The sequence below is a fragment of the Magnolia sinica genome, chromosome 16 (genome assembly GCF_029962835.1).
Source record: "Magnolia sinica isolate HGM2019 chromosome 16, MsV1, whole genome shotgun sequence".
In the NCBI taxonomy this organism is placed as follows: Eukaryota; Viridiplantae; Streptophyta; class Magnoliopsida; order Magnoliales; family Magnoliaceae; genus Magnolia; species Magnolia sinica.
This window is the reverse complement of record NC_080588.1, coordinates 71,039,583-71,054,566: the sequence shown is the minus strand read 5'-3', so window position 1 is coordinate 71,054,566 and position 14,984 is coordinate 71,039,583. Positions and strand designations below refer to the sequence as shown.

Below are 14,984 nucleotides of genomic sequence, written 5' to 3'. Positions count from 1 at the left end.
TGGAGTGCAATTTTAGTAACAATAGAAATGAAAACAAGGAATTAGTTAAGATTGTTGACCAAGAAGTTTCCCAAAATGACCACTTTCGATACCTTGGATCAATAATTCATGAGAGTGGAGAGATTAAGAAGGATGATTAAGTTGGGTAGAAGAAATGGAGATGTGCCTCTGGAGTTTTATGTGATAGTCATGTACCACTCCAACTAAGAGGGAAATTTTAGAAGATAGTCATAAGACCAGCCATGCTTTATGGGACAAAATGTTGGGCAATTTAAGGAACAACATGTTCATAGTATAAGTTAACTGTAGCTGAAATGGAGATGTTGAGATAGATGAATGGCAAGATGAGGACGAATAGATTTAGAAATGAATGCATTTAAGGGAACTTAGGAGTAGCACCACTAGGTAATAACATGAGGGGAAGCAGACTTCGATGGTCTGGTCATGTGCAATGGAGACCAAGAACCACACCAGTTATGAGTGATTTGGTACAAGTTGAAGGCTCTAAAAGGCAAGGGGAAGACCCAAAAGGATGTGGATGGAGATAGCAAGAAAAGATTTGATGACCTATGGTTTCAAGGATGGCCTTCATAGAGTGGAATGGCAGAACGAGATTCATGTAGCCAACCCATTTAATTGGAACAAGGCTTAGATGATGATGGTGATGATGATGATGAATAAAATCATCAATTTTTTCAACTACAAAAGAAAAGGTAAGAAATCTTCATCTCCCGCCTTCCAACCCTAAACACTCTCATCATGCCCAAGTCAAAAGCTTTTGTCATTAGCATAATCAGGCTTACCACCACTAGGGTGTAGGACCCATGTAGAACTTTATATGTCAAATCAACAATCTCCTTTTAGATTTTTTATTTTTTTTGTATTAATCTCCGTTTAGAATTTACATATCAAAGAAATGGAGAGTTCTTTGATACAAAGGATGTGTTTTATGCTCGAGATATATGCACTCAAAAATTGCACATGTGGCAAATGATGTCTTAAACTAAACCGAGTAAATTGTCAAAATCACTGCCGCCAAGTAACAGTTCCAATATCAGATTGGTCGAACAATCCTAACCTCTAATTTGTAGGCACTTGTTCGTGAACTAGGACCATCAGATATTTTTCACTTGTAACCGTCCAAAAGACATCTACCAATCTGATAAATAGATTATCAAACAAGCTTAATTTTTCCTTCACTCTACATCTAATCCAGGGCCCACAATTTGGATGGTTTATGTTTTAGTTAGTTGGACTCCAAGTATGCAATTTCTGACTGCCTGCTTATCATCCATCACACTCCACCAGAGTATCAAAGTTTTTCTCAATTGCAATATTAAAGTATGCAAATGTTGTGATAGTTTTAGCTTTCAATCATGTGATGGATTAAAAACAACATGAAGAATGATTCTTTTTTTAGTTTTATTAATCCAAAATAGTATTCTATCAAGCTATATATTATGTTTTCTGAAGAAAAAACCATTGGATTTTAATTTCCACTATAAAATTTAATCTTTTAAGCTAATGGTATCTTCTTTTTCTTTTTTTGTTAATATCGATTCTCAAATTGTAAATAGGTACCCAATGCCCTAGAGTGTACAGGCATGAGTGCTGATTTCAAGCTGGGTATGGGTATGGGTGTAGTACCCATTGGTGGGTATGGGTATGTGTGCCCCTGTAGCCAGCCCATTGACACTCCTACGCTTTGCACAGCATCCCCTTCTCTCCACTCCTCTTTCTTGAGTCAATGAGTTCATTAGCCACCCAAAAGTCATATGAGATTTGCCTTTCTTGACAAGTGCCCTTTGGAATGGAGATATGACCGAACCAAGGACCTCTCCCAACCTTATGGGAAGGGTTTTTGCTCATATATTGCAAAAACCTCCAGTCAAGGAATATGAAAAGACAACCCACTCCTCTTTCTTGAGTCAATGGCTTCATTAGCCACCAGAATGCCATCTAAGATTTGTCTTTTCTTTTACTAAACCCCGTCAGATTGGAGATATGACTGAACAAAGGACCTCTCTCAACCTCATGGAAAGAGTTTTTACTAATATCTTGTAAATTCTCCAATCAAAAGGATGTAGAATGTACTAATAAGAAGTAAATGCAATCAATGCATTGGCAGAAAACAGGAATACCAAGAGGACCAGTTGCCCAGGAAATAGTATATTAGAAATTGGAATTGGAGAAATCATAATGCCAGCATCTCCCACTGAAAGGTTATGACAGTTTCCAATATTTAAGACCCAGTTGACCATTTATCAAGTGATCAACTGAAAAGAAGCAGTAATTTCTTTTGGATATATGGTAGAAAAAAAAGAACTTGCATTAACAAAGGGATCAGTTTTCTTCACCAAGTGGAAAAGGTAAATTAAATTGTTGAAATTTAAAGAGAGCAATAAGTAGTTCAGAAAGATGCTTTCACTTTCAGGGCATCGATGATCCATTTAGTGCTGCGTCATTTTCTAAATGAGACTTGAGAGACCATGATGCCAGAGGAAACTGTAGATAGTGGGACTACAAATCGTACCTCTCCTTAAAAGGAAAATGGATAGGACTCACAACGGAGCCAGGCACCAAGGCCTGGGCTGAGCAAAAGTGAAAATTTGAATAGGCCGCCCAGCCCAACAGGCCAACATATGCTGTTCAAAAAGTCAGGCCTGGAACCTTCCCAGGCCCCATGGTTGCCACCTCAGAGAAGAGATGCAAGGGAGAGTTGGACCTATAGTATAGGATCTCATCATATGGATATGAACTCGACCATGCAGATTATTTACTACTATAACGTGATGATACCACCTCTCTCATCAGCCTACTGGGGAACAGAGACTTAACATCTCTGGATCTTTCTCAGCATTTAGATTGCAATATCTCCTCCAGATATTGAATCTTAGCCAAAGCATGCCTGGAACAGGTCACAGTGATGTTGTTGCAAACAGAAAAACAGACCCATTTAAGCTCATCGACGGATCTTCTCAATCCCACTTCATTCAGTTAGCTGGTTGGCAGGATGACACATGTGATTCCTGACATGGGACAACCTAACTTTATGGTTGTTCATCAGCTGTTCACTATATTAGAGTACCCTTTAGGAATGAATGTTTACTCTGGTCAATCAAATTGTTAAACCATAGGATATTTGCGTAAAAAAATATTAGTGGAAGACGTTATTACTACTTCGATTTGTTCTTAATAGACACTATTTTTTTTCTGATATATTTGGAACACAAGAAAAAGGAAGCACTACGGAATTGCTCGGACAGGTCACGAAACAAGGCATGGAAACAAAGATGGCCTAGATTATAGCGTTCGTTGCTTTCTTTTGCTCATATCTATCACTCACTTTTTGTGCATGTGACACACATGTATGTGATCAAAACGATCACCAGATAGGCTCAGCCTTGGACGGGCCATAACCCAAAATCAGACCAAATTGAGCGGTCCTAACCATTATATTGGAGGAGTTTGGGGAAAGAGAGTGGATGGTTGTAAAAAAGAGTCAACCAAACTTTCTTTGACCAACCCTTTTTTCATAAACCACCAGTCCAAGGGTTAAGAGTGTCCAATCCTGGGGATTTTTGGGAAATATATCATTCAAGGTAAGCCTGCAATCAGAGCAGTTTCAGAACTCACAAGAGCAAGTCACCAATAAGTTAAAGTGGACATTGGGTTCAAGTCCTTACCTCAGTGGTAGAATATGAAGGAGTTTCAACATGAGGTCTTGGGTTCAATACCCATAGGTGGTGAAATCCCACTACGGTGTGCGTGGGTGTGGGTGTTGGGTGCATGTGTAAAAAAAATAAATAAATAAGTTAAAGTGGACATTTTAGGTTTTCTCATTGAGATCCGTACAATATTATTTACTGCCAAATATGGAGTGAATGTTATTATCGTCCAAGGAGAATCTGAACCATCATGATAATAGATACCACGATCCCAATCAATACAAGCTTTAATAAATGCATCTCAAACAAAAGAATCCAGAACACAATGCTGATAGTACACTTTCAAATGTGAGAATTTGAGTGGATGATATCAACAACAAAGCAATACCCATTGGTGAGCAAGGCAGATGGATTGTATCAGTTACCTTCACCCACAATGCTGCAGTTTCATCTTGCTCTGGGCAGTCATCTTCTAGAAGGCCACCTTCTCCCTCCTGTTTGCTGTTAAGTAGGTCATGTCCTTCATCTTCACCTGGTTCATCTTTCTGGGCTGACTCTGCACTTATATCAGATTCATCTTCCTTACATATAGCATCTGCTAGTTGAATTCGTTCTTGTTTAAGGCAGTTGGGCTCTCCACTGCAAAGGAAATTAGGACATGGACGTAATCCATTGCTTCCTCGATCACCATCCTCTTTGCTTATCTCCTCCACTTTCAGCAAGCTACCTTCTTCCTCACGGGCCCTGTTTAGATCATATCCAATCCGTTGAGGAGAATCACCTCTAAGAATGCCAACTTCTCTTTTGTGTGTGTCATTTGATAGTTCATCTCCTTGCCCTTTTTTGGCACAATCTGCTTCCCGTGACCTTTGTCGAGGACAATCTAATTGCATTGGCCTCACTTTTTCTTCATGGATGTCATCAGATGGTTTTGTTCCTGAACTTAGCTGGGGGCAATTGGATTCACCAACATATTGAACCTCTGAGCATGACAGTACTTCCATGGCTCCTCCCTATGCATCTGAATGCCATAAAATGTCTTAAATACTATTGCTGATTACACCTGTTGACAAAAAACTTGTCTGAAAAGTCAGATCAAATTTAAAGCAAGAAATGTTGATGATAAATAAACAAATAGGAAATATACCATGTATGATCAAGCATTTTTCGGGCACAACAAGCTCTACATGCAGGCCCACTTTTTGATTATTCAATTTCTATTTTAAATTCAAATCGTTCGTATGGTGGGCCCCATGGTAGATGAGAAATGCCCCAAAGTCTCCCCATTAGATGACCATGACTGCCCAATTGGGGCACCCTTTAAGAGCAGACCACTGGTTGTAAATGCCCATTTTCATCAGATAGATAGGATCTTATGATGGGGGAGATATTCAGTAGGCCTCATCTAACAATGGGAACCTGTAAATCTACAGATTACAATACACAAAGGTGGGACAACAGTACTAATGTTCAGTCAAACAAGAGCATGTCAATTCTTTCGACTCGAACATCATCATTGCCTCACGAAAGATGAATTCCAGGGCAGATTTCAATGGTTCTGCAAACTGATTTTAAAGCAAAAGGCATGGAAAGACCGCAGCAATCTAATCTATGATAAACTTGAGGAGCAGAACTACAACAAGTAGTAATCTATCTGAAATATATGCCAATAATAATATACAATACAACCACATTTAATGCTTTGAACTTGAACCTGATCTAGATCATCTGTTTATGATGCACATTGAACTGATTTAGAGACTGAAAGTGGTTCTATGAATTGCCCTTATATAAAGTACAAAGATGGGGTAGGGGCTCATTTCCTGTAGGTTGGGACAACATGAGGAAATGTATTGTGACATTAAGGCAGTTCAACCCCATCTTACCCACACAAAGCATAAAACAAATGGATAGTAATAAATAAAGATGGATAAAAGGGAATTTTACCAAAAGAAAAGGGAACTTCCTTCTTGGACTTTGCTTTCCCAAAACATCTATACTACTTGTGCATTTGGAAAAACTGAACTTGGTCGAAGTATTTATGGAAGCATCCTTGTATTAAATTGGTTAGCCTTTTGACCTTCTTACCCTTCAGCACTAGTTAAAAAAATGCTAGTTAATTTTGAAGGATGATAATAAATTTAATTCAAAGAAAGAAAGCGGAAAAGAAAGAAGGAAAGTGGCTATCGTCTATATATAGTATTATCTATGTGGTTTACTATTCTGTAAATGTAATTATAATGTAAATTTCTCGGTGTAATTACATCTTTACGCAAGACAGTAATATTTCTCACTCATAGTAATTCTAGCCAGCCTGCCCCATTCAAAATTAAAAAAAAAAAATTTAAAATTAAAATTAAAATGTAGCTACCATGGCGATAATAGTTTACAAGGTTTGCATGCCTCTCCACACATCTACACGCAACCACAACTAACCCAGCATTTATGCATGACTGGCACCCAACTGTGTATCAGATGGTACCAATGTTGTCAAAATCATTCTGTATCACAAATCATAATAAGGGTTGAATGGTTTCAAATCGCGAATCATATCGTAAATCGTAAGAACTTTTATATTTTTCTTTAAAAAAAAAAAAAAAAAAACTAACTCACTCATCAATCATCCATTTCCCATAACTATGCACCAAGTTATACTGCATCATGATAGTGTTAGAGGATTCTCATCTTTCCTTTTTTTTTTTTTTTGTCTTTCAAGAAATTTGCTTTAAAGAACATCCAAGAATCCTTCAATAATTTTTTAACCTTTTTCTTCAAGTAGAATCATGTTCGGAAAAAGCGGCATTTGATTCTATAGACCGAGGAAAAAAAGATTTTTTGATTTCTAACCAGCATCACCACAATATATGTAAAACAACATTATCTCAACCATCCATAAAAACATTTCAAATAAATGATACATCAATTTGGTGTTCGACCAATTAAGAAGTAAGAAATCACAAGAAAATGCAACACGATTAAACAATGAAGAGAATATCTATCATTTAATCTCTTATAAAGAACGAAATAAGATAATTGAACTCTTCTAAATGATTCTTAAAGCCCATACCAATTTAAAAAACATAAAATGAAAGCCAAGTAAAGCTTTAAATAGAAGAGAACAGGTATAATTTAAATTGTAAATCAGGATCTGAATTGTAAATCGTAGGATTCAACTCATAGAATCATAGGATTCACCTACAAAGGGATTCGAGGTGGGATTCAACTCAAATAGTAAATCATAAACAGTAGGATTTTGACAACTACGGGTTGGCCCACTATGTTGATCATTTGGCCAAAAACTCAAGCTGTTTAATTATTAGGTAGTCCCTACATTTCCAAGTTACAATATGGACTGGCCATACATTTGTGAAAACAATGGAAGGTTGGAACCAGATAGGAGAGGAAACTTTGACTACAATAGAAGCCGGACTCTTTACGACGTTTGCAGACCCCTCCACACTCAAACTGTGTACCAGGTGAGACCTGCCATGTCAATCATTTGACCAAAAACTCAGGCTGTTTAACAATTAGGTAGGCTATACATTTGAAAATTTAATGGAAGACCGAAACCTTAGTTTTTTGTTGTTTTTGTTCATGTGGACTGCCTGATAATTCAACAGCCCTTTTATAAGTAAGGACAAGTTATAAAAGAGGAGCAAGTATGATATCCATTGAGGTAATGGATAAGTGTCTCAACATATGACTATCTTGCTACACCTTTGGCCAAACGATCAGCCAAGAAGTTAGCCTCTCTAAGAAAATAAGCTAAAAGAGAATAAAATGGCAAAATCATTCCCTTGGTTTTATTTATGAAAAAATAAGAACAGCCTCAATCTTTGGTTTAACCATCTAGATTATGATGCAACCAAATGGCCATACATGTCGATTGATCAAGATTTGAAGAACACGCGAGCATGCTCTACGCATGTGCACAAGAAAATGCTCACTTTTCCTTTTCAACTCATTTCTACTTTTCTGTTCTTTCAAATCTCTAGATTAGGAAATTCCCTCTTTCTTTCATATCTTTATATTAGGTAGGGGAATAATTTTAGATATTTTCTTATCTAAGTATCTTCTTATTTTAGGCATTTTCTTAATTAGAACGCTTTGTTATTTAGGTGTTTTCTTATTTTCGCAGATTTTTAGATTCTATAGCATTAATTCTAGATTGTAAAGTTTGATTATAAATAAGGCCTATGGCTAACGGAATAAGACAAGCTGATTAATATTCTCTTTATGAAATTTTCTATTTTTCTCAACGGTAGTAGTTCAAGACTAGAGGATTGTTGAGTTTGCTCACAGTCTTGCATTTGTAATATCTAGCATTCGGCTAGATAATTGTTGGGTCTTTTCCAGCAATCTCTTTCTTTTCTTATTGATTTTTTTGTTTTCCCTTTTGGGTTTGCATCAAACTGGTATCAAAGCAAGTTCTGCTCTTGGGACACTAGAAAAAAAAAAAAAAAAAAGATATCATGGATAGGAAGATGTTCTCATGTGTCGTGCAATTATCCCTATTCAGACTCCCATGCTTTTCCATATCCATCGCGCTATTCTTATCCGAGTTATTTTGATGATCAAGATCGCCATTCATATCACCTTGAGTCATACCCATTTTCATGTGCCTTATGATGATTCTTTTCAACACTCATCCCCACATGTCAGTTATCCAAAAGCATCCTATCACACGAAAATGACAGTGACGCATAAGAATATTCAAAAGAAGTAGAAGGAGAGCTTGCAGGAGGTCAAGAAAGAGCTTAAAGCATCCAATGAAGATATTGCAAATGAATTCAAGGAACTCAAGGAGTTTGTGAGAGCTTGCTTTAAGCCCTTAATTGAACAGGAAAAGCTTTATGGGCTTCAATATGTTTTATCTAGCATTCCAAGGAATGATGTGGTTATATATAGTGTGGCAACCCAAAAGGAATCCTCCTTTGGATTGGTGGATGGATCGATGGTCATATCAGAGGAAATTCAAGTAAAACCAAAAGACTAGTTGATGGATGATCCAATTGAGGAGACTGAAGGTTTAACATATATAAACGATCTGATGGTCAACGAGATGGATAGTGCTACACAGTGGTAAACTCCATAGAGGTCAACACAATAGTACCATCTCAACATCAATCAAGTTATGCAAATTGAAAGCAAATTGTGACAAAGGGGCCACAATCAATGTCTAGAATGTGGTGGACCAACAAAAAGCAAAAGAAAAGATGATTAATGTTTCAACACCATATTATGCACCAGCTACCCGTTAGGCATGTAGGTCTCCACCATCAACTACCAACAAAGTCGAAGAAGACGCGATACAAACGAGGATCTTTGGAGGAGATTATGACTACCAATTTAAACCTGATGACGAGTTGTTTTTGAAGCCGGGTGGAATTGATGCAACCAAATGGCCACGCATGCCGATTGATCAAGATTTAAAGAAAAGGCCCGCATCTCACGCAAGCACGCTCTGCATGTGTGCACAAGAAAATGCTCACTTTCCCTTTTTAGCTCATCTCTACTTTCATTTTCTTTCAAATCTCTATATTAGGAAATTCCTACTTTCTTTCATATCTTTATATTAGGCAAGGAAATAAATTTAGATATTTTCTTCTCAAAGTATCTTCTTATTTTAGGCATTTTTCTTAATTAGAATGATTTGTTATTTAGGTGCTTTCTTATTTTCGCATATTTTTAGATTCTATAGCCTTTATCACAAATTGTAAGGTTTGATTATAAATAGGGTCTATGGCCTATGGAATAAGACAAGCTAATTAATATTCTCTTTATGAAATTCTTGATTTTCTCAACAGTAGTTGTTGAAGGGAGGGGGAGTGGTCTCTAGTTCAAGACTAGAGGACTATTGAGTTTGCTCACAGTCTTGTATTTGTGATATCTAGCATTTGGCTAGAGGATTGTTGGGTCTTTTCCCGCAATCTCTTTCTTTTCTCATTGATTTATTTGTTTTCGCTTTCAGGTTTGCATCATATTATAAGCCTCATGATGTGTTAACTTGCACATGGCTGCATGTAGAGGTGTGTGTAGTGGGGTGCATGTGGGGCTAACAAGCCTCTTAAAAAGATGACACTAGTCCTCTCCTTAGTGATTTGAACAACTAACATTCGTCAACAATCTAACTTTTTGGCAGCTAAACTTGCAAATTTTATGGTAGATTGCAATTAGCTAAAGAGCCTAGCACTGTTTACCCTTTTTATAGTGCTAGTTGAGTGTTGTCCTTGTTTGGCATTGCTAAGTAACTTCTCATTTTATCGAAGCTTTTTTTCCACTGGAACAAAAATAAAATAAAAAATCTACCTTGTTAGTACACTGGGTAAAGAAATCATTTTCCACTCATTTTGTTACCCAGTAGAACTCATTCTTCTTTTTTTTCTTTTGGAGATATTAAGTTCTAACTTTTAACAGGCCATTTCATATAAATATTTCCTATTTTGAGCTATAAATCTCAAATGCTAAATCCATGTAATTATTAAAACTCCCTTTACTGGTGAGATTGGTTAACTACATAAATTATAAAACTGTAGAAAAAGCACACCATTAACAGTTTTTACCTGTGGAAATTTAATCAGACACACACATGATCAAAATCATAGAAAATCAGAATGCGCCCAAAAAAAAAAAAAAAACTTCCAAACACACCCACCTCAGTAGTCGGGTTGGTAGCATGCCTGATCTCCCAAGGCATGACCCAAGACCGAGTCCTTACCAGGCGTTCAGACCCTACCAAAACAAAACTTTTAAAAAAAATAATAATAAAATAAAAAAAGCACCACCCAAAATTCCTACAGAGATGGAGGCGGTAAGTGGAAGAACCCAACTGAAAAAACCAATCAAATATAACCAACCATCCCAACAAATATCATATGTAAATAGATGCATGCACAAATATAGCAGTTCCTCGACGTCGTCCAGCGACGTCCAAATACCCACAATCACGAATCGAAAAAGAAAAACAAATAAAACCCAAAAACAGAAACACCCAACAACAGCTGCATTCAAACATCCACATGAATTTGAATCTTGCAGATCACCACCATATCCATGTAACATTACAAGTGCCCCCACCTCAAAAAAAAGAAATTAAAAAAAAAAAAAAAATCAAGACCCAAAAAACCCTAATCTAATGAAAAATCACTAATTAGAAAATGGGTTTTTTCCTTTCATTGTACCAAACTTATTTGGGGTAGACTACATGTGTGTTGAACCATGGATGGATGGATGTACAATGTTTTGCATACATGACAAGTAGTCTAAGGTCCAGGGACTAAGTTACTAAAAATGGATTAATTTTTTTTATCCTTTTTACCCAAAGGGTTGTTTTGGAAGGAGAAGAGGGTGAGAAATGAGGGTTAAAATGTACCTTTAATGGAGTGGAGGAAACAGAAATTGGGGGTAGAAGATCAGCTTCTCTTCCATTGATGTATGCTTTTTTATTTTAGTGGTCTAATGGTGTGTGGTGCGACCAGCCTTTTTGTTTTTTTGAGATGTGTACGAGAAAATAAAAAGAGGGATCTCTCTCTCTCTCTCTTTCTCGCCCTCGTCTTGTGGTGGTTGTGGGTGTTGTTGTTACAAGAGCTAGGGATTGAGGGCATCTGTAATGTTTGGGACCTTTTCTCAGGGGGACTCGCCCGTGCTATTTTGGGCCGCACGTGACTGTTTGGTGGACGTGTGTGGGGTTTTTTTGGAATTTTTGGGCTGGTGGTTGTCGACGGCTGGATGGCGTCTTTGACTGAAGATCGGGGTTGGTTCGGTTATGTGGTGGGCCACAGTGGTATGTGGGTCAATGTTGGGATCCGTGTATTATAAATTGGGTGATGGACGGTAATGTTTAGTGTCCACCTTGCGCTTTTTAACAATGCGGAGCGAGTTTACGGCATCTGAGCCGTTCAAAAGTTTTGAGGTTGATTGGGGTGTGAATCTGGAGCGCGAGTTGGCTGCGAACCCGAACCAGCGAGGTTGGTGGGACACTGACCGTAGGGGCCACCTCGATGTATGTATTGTATATCCATGCCGTTCATCTGTTTTAACAGATTATTTTAAGTTGTGGTAATAAAAATGCAGCAGATACAAATTTAAGGTGGACCACATCAAAGGAAACAGTGGTCATTGAACGGCTAGTATTAAAAACTCATAATGTTTATTGACCATCTAAAACCTGTTGATACATGGATGAATTGGAAAAGAAATATTAGCTTGATTCAAAACTCCTGTGGCTTATAAAAGATTTTTAATGAATCATAACTGCTGTTGCACGTGGTATGGTATATTTGAAATTCGTATCTGTTTCGCTTTTTTTTGGAACGTCACAAAAATGAGCTGGCAAAATAGATGGGCGGCGTGGATATACAATACATACATCTAGGTGGGCCCTACGGTCAGGGTCATCCACATCGCTAGTTCCGGGGACGCAGACACGTCGCGCTCGTAAATGAGTCAGTCAGGGACGCGGATTGCGTCCTACCCAGCCCGTCTCCGGCTGGGAACGGGCAGCAGATTTGAGTTGCCACCGTGATGTATGGGTCTTATCCACACCGTCCATCCATTTTTTTTATCATTTTAAGTAGCATGCTAACAATTGAGGCAGATCCCAAGCTCAAATGGACCACACCACATGAAGCAGCGGTGATAATGATTCTTACCGTTGAAACTTTTCTAGGGCCCACCGTAATGTTTATTTTCCATCCAACCTATTAATAAAGTTACGTAAACTGGTGTGAAGAGAAAACACAAATATCAACCCCATCCAAAAACTTCTGTGGCCCCAAGAAGTTATCAATGGTAAGAGTGTAATCCCCATTGTGAAGTCCACTTGAGCCTTGGATCTGCTTTATTTTTGGGTCTGTAACCTAAAATGATACAAAATAAAATGGATGGACGGTGTGGATAAGACCCATACATCACGGTGGCCATTCAATTTCCAGCTGGAGACGGGCGGGGGTAGGTCGCAATCCGCGTCCGGCAGGCAAGTACGCAACAAGTGGGCCACACGTACCGTGTCAGCCGAAAAACTTTCCTGCGCTGATAGAGTATGGTGGATGATACACGTGCACTTAGAAATTGCATACTTCGGACAAATTGTGCAAATTATGCGTCCCTGTGTAGACGTGTCATGAACCCAATGTTACGCTTATTTGATTATCGGATGATCGGATCGGTGGGTATTTAGTGGACGGTTAAAGATGAAATATCCAATCGTCCTATTTTACCAAACAAGTGCCCTGTAATCAGAGGTTTGGATTGTTCAACCAATCTGATTTTTGACCTGTGACTTGGCGACAAGGGGTTCCACTATTTAACTGCTCTAATTAGAACTAAAGTATGCCACGTGTACACTTTTTGGGTGCCTGCGTATTAAGCTTGATAAGTTGCAGAGTATCAAAAAACGCCCCTTGGTCATTCCTCTGCCGTTTCGTTGTTTTGTATGGTGTGGTCCACCTGATGACTGGATGGACTGATTTTTGTTGAGAGCCATGACTTTAAAAGGTGGAGCCAGCCTTCTGAACAGATCGAATACCATATCATCATGTACATGGTGGGGCCCGTTTGATGAGCAGATTTGATCTAAACACACGTGAGGTATGTTGTCACGTGTGAATAGTAGGTCGCTGGGCATGTGTCAAGAGGAATTGGGCCATCACGAGCGGTCCACACGTGCCATCATAGCACCGCATGCCAGATGTAGGCTTTCAATTAGGTGGACCAACAGCAAATGTGCCCTGGCCCCAAAGTCACGCTGGTCATACAAGAGATTGGCACGTGCAACATGCACCTGTATAGCCTGCATGAAACATCGAGTGTCCTGGATGTTCTGGAAGGATCCACTCCCAATGTGACCCTCGTGATGAATGGCCCAGATCCCACGCACAGGCACGAGAGTTGGCATACGTGGCTTGCCTGTGTCTGGCATCTGTAGATGGGCCATACCCCAAAAACCACAGCAACCAAATGATTCTAGACGCAGATTGGAGAACGTTTGTCGTTGGCCGTTGGTTCGACTTTTTGCGGACCATCGAATCGTGCGGGTTTGATCGTCCCACCAATGCCTGTAATTCTTTTGCTCATATCTAAAAAGCATATGCTCAGGAGGAACAGGATACGGTGGTGGGCCATATTCCACAATCTTCGTACACGTGTCCAAATCTGAACCGCCTAAACGGTGGAACCCACTGTATTATACTGAAAGAATGATCATAACTTTCCTAGTTGCCCATGTTGGTTAGGATGCCAGTGTCGACCTCATGGCAAGTTCCCATGAGGTTGAGCTGTGTGGGCCCCACTGTGATGCATGTCGAAAATCAAGACCGTTCATTTGATGGGTACCCTTTAAATTATGGAATATCCCAAAAAGCATCCGTATACGGAAGTCATGTGGGCCATACCATCTAAAATCATGTGAAGATATACCTAAAACATATAAAAGCATTTTGTGGGGCCCACATAAAATTTGGATGCTTCTGAAACTTTGTCTGACCCCTCATCCAAGTGTGACACACATAATGGATGGGATGGATTTGTGAACCACATCTTGGTAGTTCCAAAAAATGATTATGAATGTTTTAATGGGAGGATAACCCCTCTCAACTTTTGTATGTGGTGTGGCCCACAAAAATCATGGATTGAATTGATTTTTAATCCCGAGGCACACCATGGAATGATGCATCTGACTGATGGAGTAGATTTTCTACATGCATCACAGTGGGGCCCACAAAGCTCGACCTCATGGGAACTTCCCATGAGCTCGACCGCATAGAACCATTTCCCTTACGCGCGTGTGTGTGTGTGTGTGGGGCCCTACGCCCGAGCCTGGCCAGGCCTGTGATGGCCCAAAACAAACAGCCCAAGAGTGATGATTATGTACAGATCCAGTGTGAGCCCCACGACCTACTTTTCTGCAAGATCTGGCCGTTCATTAGGTATGCCTCAGCAATCAGCATGATATATGCTAAATAAAAAAAGGTCCTTTGAAAAGCTAAACAGGCAGGCCGGACGGGGCTAACGGGCTCTCAGACACAGACCAACGTAGGCCCGATTAAGAACAGGCTACGGAGGGCCCAGTGCTCGATCCTAGTGTCCCAGCCATGCCCGACCGAAGGGGGCCGACCGATCCATTCACGGCCCTACAAGTTAGGGTGGAAAATGTCTTCCAGCTATTATTAGATACACCAAAATCATGCAATTCAGCTCTTAATGTACTTATTTTATCCACGAAGTGGGGCCAGGTGGACCACGCCTATCAATTTACAGCTGGCTATGTTGCCTTTAATCTCCACTAATCAGAGCCCGCAGAGCAAGGTGCTGATTAGG

The 14,984-nt window shown here is 39.3% G+C and overlaps 1 protein-coding gene across 4 annotated transcripts in view; it reads right to left on the bottom strand.

Annotated features, from left to right (window-relative positions):
* Nucleotides 1–11,268, bottom strand: part of LOC131229395 (histone-lysine N-methyltransferase SUVR5) — a 34,272-nt gene extending 23,004 nt beyond the window's left edge. Inside the window, exons 1-3 of one of the 4 annotated variants that reach the window (XM_058225337.1) lie at nucleotides 11,041–11,268; nucleotides 10,324–10,400; nucleotides 4,094–4,731 (exon numbers count right to left, since the gene is read on the bottom strand). In XM_058225337.1, the coding sequence (XP_058081320.1) occupies nucleotides 4,094–4,672 (579 nt within the window). In that variant the 5' untranslated portion in view covers nucleotides 4,673–4,731; nucleotides 10,324–10,400; nucleotides 11,041–11,268. Of the gene's footprint in view, nucleotides 1–4,093; nucleotides 4,732–10,323; nucleotides 10,401–11,040 lie in introns of those variants that run through there. The other 3 variants (XM_058225336.1, XM_058225338.1, XM_058225339.1) reach the window with 3 other exon arrangements.
* Between the last annotated feature and the right edge of the window lie 3,716 nt (nucleotides 11,269–14,984).